The 19793-nt window shown below is 42.5% G+C and overlaps 1 protein-coding gene across 1 annotated transcript in view; it reads left to right on the forward strand.

Annotated features, from left to right (window-relative positions):
• Window positions 1-19793, forward strand: part of CARMIL1 (capping protein regulator and myosin 1 linker 1) — a 190579-nt gene that overhangs the window by 72729 nt on the left and 98057 nt on the right. Inside the window, exons 3-9 of the mRNA XM_086469109.1 lie at window positions 6826-6876; window positions 11258-11317; window positions 13553-13674; window positions 15331-15428; window positions 15784-15854; window positions 15984-16057; window positions 19232-19307. Coding sequence (XP_086325235.1) covers window positions 6826-6876; window positions 11258-11317; window positions 13553-13674; window positions 15331-15428; window positions 15784-15854; window positions 15984-16057; window positions 19232-19307 — 552 coding nt within the window. The remainder of the gene's footprint in view (window positions 1-6825; window positions 6877-11257; window positions 11318-13552; window positions 13675-15330; window positions 15429-15783; window positions 15855-15983; window positions 16058-19231; window positions 19308-19793) is intronic.

Raw genomic sequence — 19793 nt, forward strand, 5'->3', positions numbered from 1 at the left:
CGGTTTGATTCATGCATCCTTTACAAATGGATCACAGGGCTGGGACACTGCCTGCAGGTGATAGTGGTAGTGCTGTTACAGCTGTTGGAGGAGCTAACAAACCAATTTGGTTTAGACAGGAGATTTTAGTTTAATTTGCTGATAAACCTCCAAGCTATGTTGTTTCCTCTCATATTCCAGAATTAGGAGCCATTTACTCCAAGGTTCTCTTTCAAGCTTCATCTTGCCTTTTTGTTTTAGGCAAATCTCTTGACGTGCCCGTGCCTCGTTTTTTGTCAATTTTAAAATGAAGATGCTTTTTTTTCTTAACTGTCTTCTGGGGGGTTACTTGTTTATTGTTGCCTCTGAAGTATAAACTGCTCTGCATATTGGAACAGCTCTCCAACAGCTAAATAAGCATTTCTGTTAAAAGGGTCCTCTCTAACTTAGACCTAAAGGGAAATTTGAATGAAGGACTCCGTTGTGCCATCTTGTGGTGTCCCCTGTCTTGTTTGGTAAATTAATTTGAAAGGTGCTTCTCTTTTCTTTAAACACAGCAGATTTATTACCAGCAAGTCTGGCATCTGACACCACTTTTTTGTAAAAACCCATTCAACTGAAAACAGTTCCCCATACCATCCTTTGCCATCCAGAACATAAGGAAATCGGTGGCCTGTAACAGATCAGGCTTGAGTTTGTAATGCGGTACGGCGGCAGTGAGGACCGGTGAAACCTGCCCAGCGTGCTGGTGGCAGGGCAGAGGGCAGGCAGTTTACTCTGTCTGTGGCTCCAGCGAGGAGGACCTTGTTGAGGAAGTTGTGGTTGACTTCAGCAATGATGACAGAGAAACATGCAGCAGCGAAGTCCTTCGTGGGGATGGCCGAGGTCTTGCCCCTGCCTTGGGCAGGAGGGCGTTGTACTGATGCGAATAGCAGCTTCTCTTACTGCTGAGGATCTGCTCTGGGGTGTGTTTTGTGTAGGTCTTTGGCCGGCTGCACAGGCACCGGTGACTTAGGCGAGCCTGGGAATGTGTTCAACTTGGCTAAGGTCAGCTCAGGGAGGGGGAAATCCTGGTTTTTGTTTGAATGCCAAGAGCTGAATTGCCCTAACTGTTTCCCAGAGGATCTTCCCCAGCTACAAAAGACTGCTTTAGTGTTGATGGATAAGTAAGTAGGCATTTGGAACAGGAGTGAATAAGGTTTGTCAATGGTTTTATCATCGATGACACTTTAAAAGTAGCCGAGATCCAATGACCAGAGTCAGATTCAACCTTGGGACAACTGAGAGGGCTGTGGGTGAAGGTGGTGGTGCTGCAAGCCCTGAGGTCGGGGCTGAACTGGGGCGCTTTGCTGGTGTCAGTGCTCTTCAGAGAAACCCACCATGTGCCAAGTTTAGGCTCAGCTGGCAGCTAAGCACCACACAGCCGCTTGCTCACTCCTCCCCGGTGAGATGGGGAGGAGAATCGGCAGAAAAAGGTAAAAACTCGTGGGTTGAGATAAGGACAGTTTAATAGGACCACACAAGGAGAGAAGAAATAATAATAACAGTAATACCAATAAAAGAACGTATAAAGCGAGTGATGCACGGTGCAATTGCTCACCACCCAGAACCCGATGCTCAGCCCGTTCCCAATCCTCCTCTCCCTCAGCCAGCTCCCCCAGTTTATGTACTGAATGTGGCATTATATGCTATCAAATGTCCCCTTGGCTAGTTGTGGTCAGCTATCCTGGCTGTGTCCCCTTCCCAGCTTCTTCTGAAAATTAACTGTATCCTTGCCGAAGCCAGGACACAAGTGATACCACCATTTCAGAAGCAGGATACGCGTTCGCGTTGTCCCTGAGCTAATTAGCCCTCCGAAAAGACCTCCAGGATGCCAGCGAGCCTCTTTGTGTAGGGAGGCTCAGTGTTTTTAACAGAAGCCAGCTCTAATACCTCTAACCTGGTGCTGAAAGGGGCCTTTTATCTGATCGAACTCAGGATGGAGCGTTTACAACACCAGGAGTGCAACCCGGGAAATGAATGGTCGATCCTGCAGGGACCGGGAGAGGCTGGATGCTCTAACGGGTATTGATTCATCTGTATTTTAACAAAACAAAACCCGATCACCGCTGCTGGTTTACGTCACTTTAGTATGTGTACATTAGCTGTTGAATCAGTAGTAGTAAAGGAAAGCTCATAATAGAAATCATAATGCAACTAATAAGTGTGGAAACTTAAAAAAATAATGATTTGGTATAATAATGGTAATGAATAATGATGAAAATAGGGATGGTATAACTAGGGTTTATTAAAAAAAAAAAAGGCGACTGCCTTCTCCCTTCAAGGATTATCAAAATGTTAGATGTCTAAATAGAAAAACCTGTCACAAATGCTTCTTTCCTCAAGGAAATTATAATGGAAGGAACCAAAGCAGTTTTGAGGCTGACAAAATGGCAAGTGTTGGGGGAAGAGAAACCACGGCAGAAGGGAAGGATCAGAGAGTGTATTTTAAGAAGTAAAACTGCAACAGTTTATAAAAAAAAGTACTAAGCTGCTTTTATTTTTTTTTTTTTCCAGTATCTGTCAATCAGTTTCTAGCAGGAGAAAAACATTTCATAGAATCATAGAATCATTCAGGTTGGAAAAGACCATCGAGACCATCAAGTCCAACCATCAACCCTACTCTACCCAGTACACCGCTAAAAGTGAATTTGAAACCGCTTTAAATATAGATAATGTGGCTTGAGTTGCTGTGGCCGATCTGGCAAAATAGATGCAATTAGCACAGAGCTGCATTACTCTAATGATCCTCCCAAGACTGACTGCCAGGGAGGGTGGCTGGGTTAACCCAGTGCGGCCCTGTTAATTTAACTGGCAGTGCTAAAATGGGCAGTAAGGCTAGGATTTGACAGCAAATCGCAAAATGCATCTGTATGTTTATGTTTTGCTGATGTACGCACCGAGGATCTGTGAAATTCAAACTATTTACAGGAACAAATTATTTTTTCTGGTAAATAGAAGATGACCTTGTAGGCCATGAGTCTTTGGAGAAATAACTCGCAGGGTGTGTTTTTGGTGAACATTTCCAAATTGCTTTCCAAATTTTAACTCGTTTCCTGTACATTGTGAGCAGTGTAGGGAGCGTTACGGAATTTGGAGTGATAAAAACATTAAGGAATCATCAACTCGGGTATCTGCGTGTGAGTAGGGGTCATTTAACATTCAAATGATAATCCTATTTTGTGCTTGAAAACAGGCAGGGTAGGAAGGCAGTCTGTAAACTAAATACAGTTCTCTTTTACTGTCCCTTCCATGGAGCAGCAGCCAGGTTATGTGCCCTGTGTAAGGTTTGCCTGGATGTCCTCGCTGCCTTCACATCAGCCACTTGCAAACCTCTTGGCTTACAGGTGCGTTAAAGCATGAATCCACTCCTGAGTCTCTTTCTGAGTCTCTTTCTTTACCCTGCATGTGTTTTATCTTTTGATGGGATCTTTTAACTTGATTAATGGTTGAATATTACTCGTGACCAAACAAAATGGTTATGGAGGAATGGGGCTGTGACTTGTTGAGCTCATCAAGGGATCATTTTCTTATCAGGAGATAAGGGAGGTTACACGCTGCGCCCAGCTGACGTTCCTGGTGGCTTGTGAGCGAGCGAGCGCTTTGCGCAGAGTTGTCCCTGGCGTAGGGATCTGCTCCTCCACATCTCTGGTTTTCCGAGTGACTTTGACCATGACGCTTCTTCTCCTGTACGCAAGGTTCCCTGGGCGCAAAAGAAGCGTAACGGTGGCAGACTCTTCTCCGTGAGGTGCTTGAGAGCTGCTGGAGAGTAGCTGGTGGCTGCGACTGCTTTTTAGTTTCTTTGTTAGGAAGAAATTAAAGACTCCAGGAAATCTAGAATCTGCCTGTTCATAAAACCCGGCACTCCTGGATACTTCTGAAAGCCCTAGACAATTGTGCCATTAAGCACACATACTCGTTATTCATGTCAGAGGAATGCAGAGAGACCTGGGACTTCCTTCACAAGAATAGCTCGCTGCTTAAAAGGGGACTTGAACTGTGGAAACCTCCGGTGCCTCTGCCTTTGGCGCCAGGGAAGGCATAGAGGGATACCTTGGTTTAAGTAGTCTGTAGTAGATGCTCTGTTGCCCTTGCAAGTGCTAACAACCATGTCGAATCCTACTGACAGTGAGCTGGTATCTTAATAGCCATTGTTGGTTCATGCACTGCACCCTTATCGAGGAGGAGGGGGTCGTGAAAACTGTCTTTCACAGCTTAGCCAAGAAGTCTCCAGCTAATTCGGGGTAGAGGCTACTGTGTTGCTAAACGTGAACAAAAATGGTGATGTTAAAATGCAGGTGTTGCATAAAATTTTGAAAAGGTGGAAAAAAATATATCAGAAAGCTGTAAACTAAAGCTGATCCTGTCAAAGGTCACAATGCATACCCATGGATTTTAGCAGCTAAACATTGTGATAAATGCCAAGCCTCCTCCTCTTGGCCAATTCTGCCATTGTGCAAAAAAATAATCTAGTCATGCTGTTGTCAAGATATGGGACATTAATTTTGCAGTAATAGTTGACCTTGTCTTGAATTGACTTTGTGAAAAAATCAGACTCTTACTTGTTTGTGACAGCCTCAATTGTGAAAACTATAGAAACCTCAGTGTTACTGGATTAGAGGGCTCAGGCTTCTTTGTACCGTCTTATTGCTCGAGAGCAGTTTCTTTACCGGCTGGGTGGGGAGTATCATTTTACAGCACTCCTCTCCTTTGTGTGTAAATCCGCCTTCTTAAGGTAAGTGGGTGCTTCAGCTTCGTTGGTTTTAGCGAGATGGCTTTGGGATCATTAGTACATCTGCCACGAGAGTGTACGCTGACATGTGCTCTGCTGGAACATCCTTTTCCAACATAATTGTGTTGCAGCCTTCTGGTTACCTGGTTTGCATTTAACTTTGTTATTTGGACTCCTCGTGTGTACTATACTCATGTTAAAGGGACCCGGTCAATGCTCATAAAGTAGCTCGAACCCATATATCCGGGCAAATGTTTTGTAACAGGACTGTGACATGATTTTCCTGTAACCAGCTGGCTCACTGTGGTGGCATGCACACACACGCTCATCTTTCTTAACGGTGTAGGCCACTACCTAGAAGGTAGAGATGGAAAGCAGCTCTTCAAAAGCTGCCTGTTCCCCTGGCTCTCTTCTGCACCTGAGATGTGGTGACCAGGAGAAGCTGTTGCCGCTGCTCTACCTACTGCTCTGGAGGCGTTTCGCTGGTGGTGCTGGTGCAGGGAGGGTGCCTGATCACCTCTTCCGAGCCAGGCAGCTTGTTTGTGGGTGCGATGGTGGGCGAGAGGAGCACTCTTCTTACTCACAGCAAAGCTTTTCTGGTGAGCACCCAGGGGTGCGACTGAGGCTGTGATCCTCCCCAGAAGCTCCCAGGAGGGATGTGGACCTACTGTGGGTGGCTGCCCTGAGGAGGTGGGTGAGGGAAGGGAAAGAACGAGGTTTTATTACTGTGAGAGAGCGCTGCTGTGGGGCTGGGGAAGCTGTGGCTGTGCATGGTGAAACCCCTCGGGCTGACCCTTCCCCTTTGCGTGCCAGATTGCAGAGGCGTACTCGTGGTGGCTTAGCTGGGAGGAGAGCAGGAGAGACTTATTTCTCCCCCGTGCATGGGTGCAAGAGGACGAGGTAGGTCTGTCTGACAGGGCCTGGACAATGGAGGCAGTGGTTCCTCTTCCACAGCGGTTTGACTCTACATCCGTGATAACCAGAGCACGGGGTCTGATCACATCAACGCTGGAACAGTCTGCTGATGTCCAACACAAGCACAACGTTCCTGCTCTTAGGTTTTAGCAAGGTGTGGTTCAGCTGAGATACCGAAGCTGAAATCCAATCTCCAAAGCCTTTGAATGGAGCTGTGTTGCCTCCTCAGGCTGGTTCTCCCTGTCCGAGTGAGGAACGTGTTTTGTGTCGACCTGCTCACCTACAGATGGACGCTTCGTGAGCAGAACTGGGTCCAGGAGGTTCTGGCTGTGTGAAAAGCTCTGCGTGTGCTGTAGGGTTTTGATCGAGAGGTTCGAATTAAGTTTGTTTCAGGTTTTTTTTTGTCTGGAAAAAGATGGAGCCAGCCGTAGCTAATTCTGTAGGCAGGTAAATCAAAAAGCAATACTCTAGTTCTGCCAAATGAGTCATCCCTTTTGCAAAGCGTAACATCTGTGAGTGGGATTGCTGCTGGAGATTGGAGTGATACTTGTATGTATCATTATACTTTGATTGGCAATGACTTCCGAAATATTTGTTTTGTTGTGTTTTCTCCCCAGAGTCGCTGGTCTCAGTAATCTAATTGGGTTTTTTTTTCCATTGTCCACTGGAGAAGAAATGCAAGTGGTGTCAATGAGAAATCTTTGCATTGCTACTCTAGAAATACACTGAGTGTGTCCAAAAGAAAATATTTGCTCATGGTCTCTTATATTACTAATAACATCATGTTTACCTTGCATATTGTAATTTAAGTGTATCATATGTTCCTGGCAGGACTTCTTATCCTTGCTTCTTTTTAAAATGTCACTAAGGTTGTGATTAGATGTTCTTGAGAGAGTGATTGAATACATTTCTTCAGTTCTATGCTGTACTAACTAGCTTATAGCTGATCGGATTGAAGCAGTCTCTTCACTGTCCTCCGCTGGATCTGAGCCCAGTTTTGCTTCCTTCAGTGTATGACAGCAAAGGGAATCGACAGTCACTCTACTAGAGGCTTTTTCTCTCTGGTTTCAGGATTTTCCTGAAGAAGAATCATTAATAATATTCCCAATAAATTAAGTATTTCTTACAAATTCTGATTTTTTTTTTTTTTTTTCCAATAGGTGTTGGCATCATGTCGGGCATTTCTTTTAACATCTCGGATTCCCACCAAGGTAAAGCCCTACTGTGTTTCTATAAATATTCTGGGGGTTTAGATACAAATGTAAGTTGCATAAACTAAGTTGCATAAACTTAACATATTTTATACTTGTGCATCTGTTTAAAAAGAAAAACGTTGAGGAATGGCACGTTGCATGGTGTGGAGTTAGAGTGGTGCTTCCATCAGTGTCTGTCTTAAATGGATTTGTCAATTTATATACTGTTTCAGAGGAATTTTAACTTCTAGAAATGGAGGTGGGTGAAGAATTATGTTGGAAACACCAACTTGAAGAACTGTGAGATGGACCTGTTGACCTTTGTAGTGGGACATTTTATGTCCAAACGAGCTGATGTCATTATTCCCTCTAGGGTTGATAGTGTCAAATAGGAATATATTTCATTTGGAGACAGAAATTATGCTGAGGTTTATTAAATTCAGCTGTTTTCTGATGATTTCTGTGGTTCATTTTCAAAAGCATCTTGCCAGCCTGCCTTGCCCATGCCGGTGAATTATTTTTTCTGTTCCTGTGACAATTCGCGATGATTGTTGTAGCAGAGAAAGATAATTTGCATATGAATGAAGATGACTGATGTGGAAGAACATCTCTTGTCCAGCTTGGAATCAGTGAATGGGAATTTGGTGTATGTTCTGGTTTGTGGTGTTTTAGCCATACATATGTGTGTGTGTATGCTTTATAGTAAAAACAGGATCAATAAATGGAACGGTCGATATCAGGGTTTCAGTTATGGTCACTGGTAAGTGTGACAGTCCCTTAGCTGTAATTTGAAGATGCTGACTGACAGGTAGGATGGCTAGTTTGGATTGCTGCCGACATATATTTCCCTCAGTTGATCACCCTGTCCCCGCAGCCCAGATACCTTTGGTTGGGTGTCTGTTGGTTTTTGGATCGCTGCAGTTCGCAGCCTGTTTTTACGACAGGGCTCGGTGGCTGCTTGCGTGGAAACAGAGCCGGTTGCTGAACAGCGCAGACTTGGGTGCAATGGCAGGATGGTGGCCAGGTGGTGATGGTGATCTTGTTAAATAACAGCAAAGCCATTGTAATTCATCAAAAAGCTCTGGAAGGCTAGGGCTCAGTGTGCTGAGAAGTAGCCCTACTTCTAGTTTAGCCTTACAGCCATTTCTCAAAACTCCCTTTATTAAATGGATATACTTAATTGAAAAACTTGATTCTGTTTTCATGGAAATCTGGAATACATATGCTGTACTAACAAAATTGTTATGTTACTGATAACAACTGGAAGGAAGGTGATCAGAATAACCTGCGTCTGCTCATGGTTTGTGTCAAAATGAAACTTCGTATATCTGAACAATGACTGGGATGGTTGAAAATGCATTTCTTTTCTAGCAGGATTAGTGAAACTTTCTGAATTTTCTAAAGTCTGTACTAATTTCAAAAGCTGCTCAGAAGCTTCCAGAGCCCCCGTGTAGCTGGCACGCAGTAACTGCTAGCAAGGCAGCTGAGAACATGCAGCAAAGACACTTCATTCCTCCAGGGACCTCTCACAAAATCGAGTATGCTGAGAGATGGCCAGTTCTGAGTGACTGTTATCGCAACATCTGATTCCAAGCTTCACTTTTCCTTAAACAATACTATTGAGATGTATCTGCTAAGCAAGGATCAAAGTGAAAAGGAGTGAGGGTTGGTTAACTATAATATCAACTCACGTGATTATCCTTGGAGCAAGGATATTACAATGGCCACCTACTGACTTTACACTCAGGTCAAATCAGTTCATTTCCACTAATCTAGGTGGACTGGAGGAAGGGAAGTGCAGCACTTAAAGCCTCCTAATTCTTGCTACAGTCTATACAAAACGTAGTTGCAAGTCAGTAAATGTCGGATGTGTCATCAGGCTCACAGATTAAGTGTATAAAATACTTGTGGGAGTGTAATTCAGGTTGGTGAACGTATTTCTAGTGCGAGCTTTCATTAAGTTTTGATTGAAAAAATTGGAAACTGTGACATTAGCTGTCTTGGTAACTGAAGGGTCCCTAAATGAAAGGCACTCATAGCCTTTTAAAAGGATTTTTAAAAAATATAATCTTAGGTAATAAATGAGATTATGCTTTTTAAAACCTTGTAAAAAATATTTCCTAGTGTGAGGTAGGTGATGTTTATTTTTGCTGCAAAGCAAGGACTGTAAATCCGTGTTTTATGTAGAAAAATGAACCAAAGATGAACCATAGAGATGTTGCCCCATTTCCTGGTGTGTATTTCCTCTAGTCAAGGGGACTTTTGCAGACTGAATTCTTCAGTCTGGATCTGTGTAAACTTCTCTCAGGAGTAGGAAAGTAGTTTTGATCGTGTGTACATATACATATGTTTGCACATACACATTATGTTAGCAGAAGCAGAACCTTCAATCTGGTAGGTAAATAACTTGCAAAATAGGAAGGATTTGAATCACAGGAACTTTTTGCTAAAATTTCATTGTGATTTGGGTAAACAAATGTTAGATAGTCTCGTATGTGTGTTTAATTTGACTAGCACTGGAGAAAAAGAGCCTTTCACTGGAGAAAAAGAGCCTTTCACTTCTCTACGCGCGGTCCAGCTCACTCCAACAAGAAGAGCTGCTATGGATTTATTTTTTTCTTTCTGGCCTGAATCAACTGCCCGGGGCCATGTCCTGTCATCACCAAAGTTTGCCAATCTTAGCTTAGAAATAAGGCACTGAAGAGGCCTGAAGAGAAGTGAACGTCTTGCCCTTGGAAAAACGTCAGGCGCTGGGAAGATCCTTGCGCTGGTCCCGCCTCTCCTGCCTCAGTTCCCTGCGTGACCTTGCTTCATGAAACTGCCTGTTTGCTCTGGCTGCTGCCCCTGCAGCAGAATCAGTGGAACGAAGCGCGTGAGGAACTTCTCAAAAACTTCAGAGTAAAGTTTGGTCTTTGGTGGAAGGTGAACTTTGTGCAGAAGTGGCTGAGGGGTGCTTGTATCTTCTGAGGCTGTCAAATCATGAGGGCAACTGAAGGGAAAAGGAGTCAGGAAATAGGAAATAAAGAACAAATAAACAGTAATAACATCTTCAGTCTCTGTGTCTTGAGTGGATAATGTAGCTAAGTGCTTAAAAAAGGTCTTCTGTTCTATTACCCCCCCCCTAAGTTTCAGTGCATTCTAAATAATAACTCTTTTAATTGGAATTTTTTGGGCAGCTTCATCCCGTGGTAACGCTGTTTGTGACTGCTTGTAGATTTGCCAGTGAGATCTTGGCATTTAGGAGCTCTCCCTACTATCTTGCTGCTTTCTGGAAAACTTTTGGCTGGTTCTTATGGTTGGAAACTGATACCTTCGTTCCCAGCTTCCCGATGTGCTGTTGGAGCTGTTGCAGAGAGGGAGTCTTGAGAGCTGCGCCCGGGTTCTGAGCACCCCAGGAGGTGTTCAGGATTGTCTTTTTAAAAAGATTGCCACAAATACAGAAATAGAGTAACGTGGTGTTTGCCAGTTAGCCTGGGAGCACCCTGGCTGTGAACTTAGGATAAAATAAAGTACAGGAAATGTTATAATGGCTTTAATGATAAATCAAAGGAAATGACCATGCTGATGTCTTGCCCTGTAGTTACGATTCAGTCCAAGGGTTTGTTTCTTTCTGCATATCTCAGCTGTCAAGATGTTTGTCTGCATAGTTGTGAATTCAGATCTTAGCACACTCCCTGTAGCCCTAGATTTCTCCTTGGAGAAGAGGTCTTTCCTGCCAGCTCCTGAGCTTCCTTTTGGGTACAGTATGTTCACCCTGCGTCCCTGCCGAGCCTGACTGCTGTCCAGATAACCCATGTAGGCAAAGCTAATGCATTATTTCCTCTCATACTTCTAGACATGCTAAACCAGTCTTGAGCATTTATATATCTATGCCTGTATCTATCTATATATGGTATTTTTATTTATATATGGTATTTTTATTTATATATGTATAAATAAAAAATTGCATGCGTGTCCCTTCAACTTCTGTGCAGTAAAATTTTTCACATCTATGATCAGTGTAACAACGAAAGAGCAATATGTGATGCTGTAAGTATTGTAATTATTCAGTCACAAGAGTACACATCAGTAGGGTATTGTATAAATGATGCTTTTTATAGTAAAATTTTGTCATAAGTTTAATTATAAGTTTATGTGCTTACGGCTTGCAGTTAAATTTCCAGTGTGGTCTTCCTGTAACCTCTAATAACCATTTGAACCTGTAACAAGCAAATGTAAGCGCCCTTTAAACGAAAAATGGGATCAGATAAGATATTAACAAATACTTAATGTCAATTATAGAAATTGATATAAAGTAACAGTAGCCTTGCTCAAGGTTTCCTTACCCTCGTTGAAATGCGTAAGTGCTCTTTAAAGTAAGATGTTTGCACTAATGCGGCATTTTCTTTTTTGACTACAGTTAGAACTAACTTTCAGCTACTTGGAAATCCAAGGAGTAACTTCCAGTAAACCAGGTCAGGTGAGTGTCTTCTAGATACGTGTTTACTCGTTGCTAAATCTGTTCCAGCCACGGAGGTAATGCTGTGACATGCAGGTGTCCCCATCCAGTGAGCACGCTGTACATTTACATTCTTACATTCATGCTGCTTTAAAGTCTTAACAATAACGATAAGAATTTAAGGACTCCGTTTTAGGAATGTGTTGTGCAGGTGGGATGGCAGTGAGAAAGACAATTTTTTCCTAATTCAATGCGGTACAAGTTTTCATTTGTCTTGTAAGAGAATATTTTCCTCAGAGATGATAGAGCAATGGCAACTGGTGTATAATCATCACCACACAAGCTTGAGTGGCTTCTATGGTGTATACCGTGATGGTGAAGTTAAAAGCTACGGCTTACATTGCAGGCAGAAGTGGTTTGCTGCCAACTCTTCTTGGTGCCACTACTATATACAACACAAGAAATACTTGACAGCCAGTTACGTGCCCAAAAAAGTGAATGTCAAAGAGAAGGTGCTGAAAAGGGTGCCTTTAATATGTTTTTCATTCATCAGATGAACGTGTTGACAAGATTTGACAGTTCAATTGTATCAGAGACTTCATGTGTTTCATGTGTGTTTGGTTTTTAAAGAGCTTTTTAAAAATAGGGGCGTCTGACACTTCATTTGAACTCTGAAAAGCTCTCATTGTGTTTAACATGCCATCTTTTTAACCCGGCTTTTGAAGCTTTCCTTAAAGGAGAAAAAACCCCAAAAGGTCCAGATGTTTACAATTTTAATGGGGAGACATTTAGTAAATTCTTTGTATGTTTTTGCAGCTTTATTTAAGGTACTGAAATGCCATGGTAGCTAATGCATATTATTCCTGGAAGCATAGACAGTCAGTGTTGTAGCAGGGTTTACAAGGGATTTTCAGCAGCCTCGCTTAGCACGCCATTTCCCTAAAATATTTTTTCAGGTTTTGCATGTTTACATTCATTTCTGTTTTAAACATGTAAGGCTTATAGCTGAAGGCAGGCAGAATCCTAGATTATTGCTTGCAGGGCAAATGGTATTGCAGTTTTCCTGCAAACAGCGTATTATGTCTGATACCTGAAGGACGTAGGTTTGTGGTAGGCATCTCGCAGAATGCCATGAAGAGCTTCCCGCGGTAAGAGAAGTCAACAAATGGACAGAGTAATGTAGGGAAATGATGTACTGGTGACGATTAAAAACACTAATAGCTTGCCCACTGCCTCGCTCATCTTCAGAGACAGCCACAGGTTCAGAAAGGAGTTGAACTGGTGGGAAAAGGTTGTGAGGATTCTTGGTGTGCTTTTGGGATAATAAAGCCTCTTCGAGGATTGTCCTGGTGATGACCCTAGACATGAACTGGGAACCAAGAGAGCCCCGGGAACCTGTTTCAATAAAAACCAATCTTCTGTAGCATACTACGTGCTGTCCCCTCTCACTCTGCCTATCTACACTTCTTATTTATTAACGTTAGCCACTTACTGTGTATGCCCAGCTCCTCATCTGAAAGAGTTCGTGACTTGGGCTGTGCTAAATACTCACGTGGAGAAGACAGAAACATTGCATTCCTTCCAGTGGTGCAGCTGAAAGCAGCAGCAGCCCTGATGTGTCAGTCATACCACAATCTGATTTGGTTCTGAACACTGAATATATAACAGAGGTGGGTTGCCAAAGGCTTTTATTTTCCCCCCTCCCAGAAGCACGTAACCCCCAGACAGCGGGACAGCTGTGTTAGCTGAGTTACTGCTTCATCTGCACCCACACAATAGATTACCGTAACGTTTTCTTGAACGGCATAGATCAAAGCATCAGAGCTTTTCCAGAGGATCACAGCCACTAAAGGCTTTCACTTTTTGCTGGAGGAAGCAGGCCCTGCTCGTTCAATAGTTTCCTGTCAGGCTGCACTCGCTTGTCCTGGTGTTCTGGGACGTGTTTCAAAAGAGGACAATGCCGTGAAAAGTTCTTGGTTTTCCAAGTGTCAGCTGAGGTCAAGATCCTTTGAAAATTTTATTCCCATGAGAAGCAGGGCACTGTTAGGAAAAGCAGAGTTTTGAGTATGGGGGTCTCGTACGTTCAGGAACAACTTCCAGAAGCTTTACCTGGAGCGTTGCTGTGTTGTGTCTTGAAGAATAACAGGTTCCTACCAGCACACAAAACATTCAGCTGGCATTCAAAATGCTCTCCTTTTTGACTGGACATGACTTATCTAATACCCAGTTCTTGCCCTCGTGCCCTCTTATCTATAGTTGATTATGGAAACTGAGAAATGCAGCATCTCCATGAAGATGGCGTCCTCGGAGGATGTGAACGAGGTGCTGGCGCACATCGGGACCTGCCTCAGGAAGATATTCCCTGGACTCTCGCCCGTGTAAGTGTCTTTTAGGGCACCTCGAGTGGGAACAGATGGTGAGGAAACAGTGGCCAGCCACCACTTCTTGTCTCCTCACCTGACTTGGGAGAGGAGGGAAAAGGCTGTGAAATGGTGCACATGATGGGGAGCCTTGTTCTTCAAAACAAAGAACTTCAAACTGGGCAGCCTTGTCATACACTTTCCATGGTTTAACTGGCTCCTTGGGTCACAGGTCTCCTTTTCTAGCTTTTTTTGCTCCGCTTCTTTCTGCGTTGCTCTTGCCTGTGGTTTTCTCTCGTGTCTGTGCCTCTGAATTTTATCATCTTGCAGCAATTCTCAGGAGTTTTTCTTCATGTTATTTTCTTTCTTCTCTCTGTCCTTGCCTCATCTTCATCACTCTCTACCAGATCATGCAGCTTTAATATTACTCTCTTCAGCTCCTGGTTTTCAGCAGTGTTAGAGAAAATGAACTGTGCAAAAGAGTTTTCCTGGACATGTTGATTTTTATAAGTGAACTGTTGTAACAGACATTAGATGTGAATGGTCAGGCTAAATTTACGTGTTTTATTTTGGGTGCATGTCTTTATTATTCACCTTTCCTGTAGGTGGAGTAGGAAATCAAGTTCATAAACTCTGGCTGGCAGTTTCTCTTTTTTTCTTACTTCCAGTTTTCCTCTGTGGCAGTGTTATTAACTGCCCTAATGGAGATCAAGCTCTTCCTTCACAAAGCATGCATACAAGTGAATACTTGTGAGCAGATTTGCCGTAAAACCTCAGTAAGGATGGGAGAAATGCAGGGTAAACGAGTAGAGTGCAGAGGGCTGCAAGGCCGTGCGTGTTTGATGGGTGTCTGTGAAGGCCTTGAGCTCTGTACATGGTTTTTGTGGGCTTTCTTGAGAACATTGCTGGAGCATTTTGGGGTAGCTGTATGGAGTGCCTGCTTCCCAGAAAAGAAATCAAATTTCTTGCTCTCCTCTCAGACGGCACAACTTTCCAAAATGAAGACATTGCGTTGTGCAGATGGTATAAGACCAGAAAGGGCAAGAAGGGGAAAAGATGTTTCTCCCATAAATCTCTCTTATTAATTCTCCCTGCTCTGTTTTATGGAATTCTGCAGTTTGAGGCACTCTTGTCATTCAGAAGAAGAAACAATTTCACTTCTTAAAAGGCGGGAAGGGATTGTGTTTCTGTCTAGGAGAAGAACACTACCAAATTACAAAAATTGGAGCTGGGTATCTAGAGTGAGCCTAGAAGCCCCCTGTCACTCCGTGGCTCTTGGCATCACAGTGTTTTTACTGCATAAAAGCAATGTATAAAACAGCAGTGGTTTCAGGGTAACCAATAATACCATGTCCCTCCACTATTTTGGGTACCTTGTGTTAGATGAGGGCCACAAGTCTCCTTAGCTTGTGTGATCCTGTCATAGAAAAGGGCTTAGTTGCTCCAGTAGTCACGGGGTTAATCATTAGAAAGAAAGAAGAGACAAATAAAGGTTACTCCTGCTGGGCTGCATCACGGTGGGTGTGACTTTTGGGTAGAGAAGTGAGTTGTAGTAAAGATGGTAATTCTTCCTATATACTCGTTTAAAATTGTGCTTGAAATAAAGAAGCTTTATGAGTTTAAAAGTACTTTCAAAGTCATGAATGATTTCCCCCACCCGCCTTTTACATCTAGGAGGATTCTGAAAAAAGTGACTATGGAGCCTTCAGAAAGACTGGCAAATCTCCAGGCCCTGTGGGACAGTCAGACAGTGGCGGAACTTGGACCTTGTGGTGAGAATAAATTTAAAGACTGAAATATAAAAAGACTGGAATTGCAGTGTCAGGAGGTTTAATCCTATTCCTGGCAGAAGCCTGTAAAGGTGTAATTAGTTTTAAGGTGTAATTAGTATGGAGCAGACTTCTGATTGGTAGGTGAAGGCACTATATTAAGCTTTCTTGCAACCTGCCGGGCAAAGATAGGATGGTCTCAGTTTCTTTCAGCAGCACAATGGAAACCCTTCTGAGAGAAAAAGAGAGGGACTTTTCAAAGACTGGATCTTTAAGCATTAAAGTCTCCTTTTAAATGTTTGTTTGTTTGTTTTCTTGGTTTCCTAGTATGTTAAATACTCTCTTGGGTTGTTTTTAGGAGGCTTTTCACAGATGTATGCCTGTGTGTGTGATTGGCTTGGATTTCCCTATCGAGAAGAAGTACAGTGGGTAAGTACACGTCTTGATCTGGAGCTCTTGGCAGCTAACTGTACAAATGATGAAAGAACAGGTAAATCATAGTACTTGGAAAAACCCAACAGTTCTGTAAAGATGTATTTGGTTATGTATTTTTAACAGGATGTCGATACAATTTATCTGACACAAGACACCAGAGAGTTGAATTTGCAAGATTTCAGCCACCTTGACCACAGGTAAACAACATGCATGAATAATGCTAATATTTTGCAAACTTCCCTTGTTCCCCCTTGCCGAAGCGGGATGGTTCCGTGGCTGTTACTTGAATCTGTAGACCTCTGAAATGACCATCTGTAGCATTTTTAGTTTTCAGCACAAAGCTGCTGTTTTTGCATGAAAGCCCCGTGGAGAGCACATTTCGTTGAGGAAATACATGTTTTCTTATTGGAAGCACTCCAAAAAGTGAGCAGATAGATGCTTTTCCTGTGATGGCGGATACAAGAGCTCAAATTCAGCAGAGAAAACATGCAACTGCATCTGGTGGGCAAAGCAAAAAAGGAAATTATGCAGTCTTTACTTATGCAGAATCTTTTTCTCATGGTGTACACAGTAAAGGGAATTATTTTTGTCTGCAAGTCAGTAGAAGGTTTAAGTTGTTCAACTGAATCCCAGCCAGTAGTTTCTCCACTTACAATACAAATGATATCAAAAATGTGTACTTCCAGAAAGGAACTAATTGAGGGTAATTTTACTATGAGATGTTGAAACTTAGCTAAGTGTTGGTTTTGGTTTACTGAATTTAGCTGGCTGAGAAAATTTGATTCTCAGAAAGTGGAATCTGAAGATATTTAAGTAGGAGGAAATGGGAGGGAGCCTTAACTAAAATCCATCATTATACAAGGAAAATGACAAATTGAAGAAACTGTAAATAAGATAGAGAAAGCATTTGTTTCTTTGGGAAAGCCCAGTGGAAGAATTAAGAATTTGTCAGAGGTACAATAAAATATTATAACAGGAAGTCTGAACTGGGAGGTAGATAAGTAAGAGTATTTTGCAACAGCATTCTTTGCAGCTTGAAGCTATGTAGTATGTGAACTCACAAAAAACCCCACTCAGATACTTACTCAGCTTCTGTGGTGGGTTTTCACAGTCTGCACTGAATCTCATGGCAGTTACTAAGCTGTACCTGTGTTGACTAATTCAGAGGTAAATCAAAGAAGACTACAGGGGTACAGCTAGTGCATTGACAGATGTAGCCAAAGACCCTTTGGTTGGTTAAGCCTTGCTGAGAGAAGATAAGGGAAGGAATACTATTCAGCACAAGCAAATATGGGACAAAAACCGTAAGAATGCTTTCAACATACTGTGAGGTGGAAGTGCTGAGAAGACCATGGGGCATTCTTGAGAAAATGACTTACAGATACCCAGCTTCAATAGAAATTAAATGTTTGAACAATTTATCGGGAGTGAAAAATATTGCTCATTAGGAAAGGATAGATAAAAGAAGTGTTTTAAGTATTTAGAAGATCTCAGCTGGTTCAAATGAGTTGGCTTTCAGAAAACAGAGTAATGGGTTTGTTGCTTCACAGAAGCTTTTCATGGAAGTATACCTCACAACGTTGACACCACTGAGGAAATACATTTGTGTTGTTAATAAAAGTCTTTATTAAAATGCCTCATGATCGTGTAAGTCCAATGATTCAAAACAATTTTGGAGCCATCTACATGCCGTGGAATCCATCTTGTGATGAGAGTTTCTACGTGTTGAGGACTGAACTGAGAAGGTTTTTGGGTTGAATTTTTAAGAAAACTAAATTTTTTAGGAAGCCGACGCCTTATGTTATTCATTAAAAAAATACAAGTTTGGATCTGAGATCCCAGTCAATTCAAGAATGTATGCGAGCGTTTTGTGATGTATTTAGCACAGTGAGAATTAATTAACAATATACCCACTGGCTTGGTGGTTGTTCCTCCCTCCCCCACCACTTTAGTCACTGCTTTACATGGAGATAAAGCGTGTGTGTAGGAACAAAAATACGGTGGACGGAAATAAATCCGTGCACTTCATGAAGCTGGGAAGGTTCTGCTGCGCCAGTGGAAATGAATTCACCACGAGACTCGATGTGCGCTGCGAACAAGATGGAAAACAGGCTTCGTCCTTGAAGGGCACCACGCGCTAGCGCCTCTGCAGGAGTGTGAAAAGGGTCCATTTGCATGAGCTTCGCTTTTGGTGGGCTCCGGTCTTCTGCTGCAAAATGCTGCACCTTCTTACCGTTACCTTAGTGATGGGCTTGTACTTCCAAATCTAGCAACTGCAGTTCCCAATATAGCTTGCTGAAGGCTTGTCCATATGATGTTGCCTCGTCTCCTGGCTTTCCTACGTGTTTTAACAACCGCCCTGAAGTGTCTGAATGTTCGTAGAGGAGAACTAAAGGAGAGGAAGAAGGAAAAGAAGATGGGAGAAGGGCGCTGCACGTTTAGATCTGTGCCTACCCGCCTGTGTCCTGAATGAAAAGCTGGGAGGGTGGGACTAGCTTATAAAAGCCAACGCTTTTAAATTTCTCCCTGCAAACACTGAGGCTTGGATGTCAGTATTTTGCTGGTCCATAAGTTCCCGTCTATTACACCTGTTTCATTATAAAGACATAGGCTTCTAAGTAGCAGTTAAGTCCCAGTGTAGGTGTCTATATGTATTTAATATGTTGCATCAAAATGGTCCAAGTGCTGTGCTGCTAAATGGTGTGCTTGATGAATGATTCTGCTGCGCTGTAGCGTGCAGACATGGCATTTATCAACGTCTGTTATTGGAGAAAATGAACAGAGGGCGAGGAGATCGCGTTAAGAGGCTTGGAATGAAGAAAATGGGAATAATTTAGAATTTCATTTGTGAAATCCCTTTGACAATTAAGGCGGGTTTGTGCTGAAAGTCGCTTTATCCTTTCGCAGGTCTCCTGCTTCCTGGGGGAATTTAACTATAGAGATGAGACAAGGAGGTGTTCTCTAGAAGCATTCAGTCATGGAATTATATTAAATCACCAGACTGCCAGAAAGCTTTTTAGCGTCATGCTAAATTATAATTAGAGGTGATTAAGAAGCTTAAATATGTCACAGGCTGGAGAAAAAGTAATGCTAAAAGTAGGAATGGCAGCCCAGACAAATGCCTGATTTAAAAATTTATGCTAGAATGGATGTCAGTTGGCCAGTCAAAAATTTGTATTAAAATATGAGAAAGACATACAGCTGCTGCTGCTGCTCATTTTTTTAGAATGCTTTCTGTAATGGGGGTGGTAGGCAATTAGCATTGCAAAAGCACGGGGAATTAGATGTGGAAGAACGCTTAAGAGATTGTTTCAAATGACCGAAGCTGGCAGTTATATCAAATGTGTGTAAAAGTGTTTTTCTTTTTCTAGAGACTTAATACCTATAGTTGCCGCTCTGGAGTATAATCAGTGGTTTACAAAGCTGTCCTCCAAGGATCTGAAATTAGTAAGTAATAAATTGAAACAGTGTACCTGCTTCTACTAGTCTGTGCTGTGTTTTAGAGGATGCTATTACGTTTTTCAAGGTGAACTTTTTAGGCAAGCATAGCTGGGCAATCTGTTGAAATGCGGGGGGTTTCTCCCTTAGTCATATCAGGAAAATTTAAACTGTTAGGTAGTTAATTCATGCCGTAGAAACACTGCTGAGAGTCAGGTCTTGTCAAAATGTCAAGTGAGTAAAGGTTGAAAACTTTGTTGGGCCGTAGCAGTAACCCACAAAACTGCTTCATTGGGCGTTGCCACCTCCCCCAAACAATACTGGGTGACTAAATAGGAAACGAGCTTTAAAGCAGCCAGAAATCTCAGTTGCTTTTTGGAGGTGGAAAGAAAATATCAGGATTCCATTTTTTTTCTTGCATATAAAGCAGGTTTTTCCCATAATTTTTATTGCAACGTGATGATTTTTCCTCCCAGTTGTCTGGAGCTAACCCTG

This window comes from Leptosomus discolor, chromosome 8 (assembly GCF_034619465.1).
Source record: "Leptosomus discolor isolate bLepDis1 chromosome 8, bLepDis1.hap2, whole genome shotgun sequence".
Lineage (NCBI taxonomy): Eukaryota > Metazoa > Chordata > Aves > Leptosomiformes > Leptosomidae > Leptosomus > Leptosomus discolor.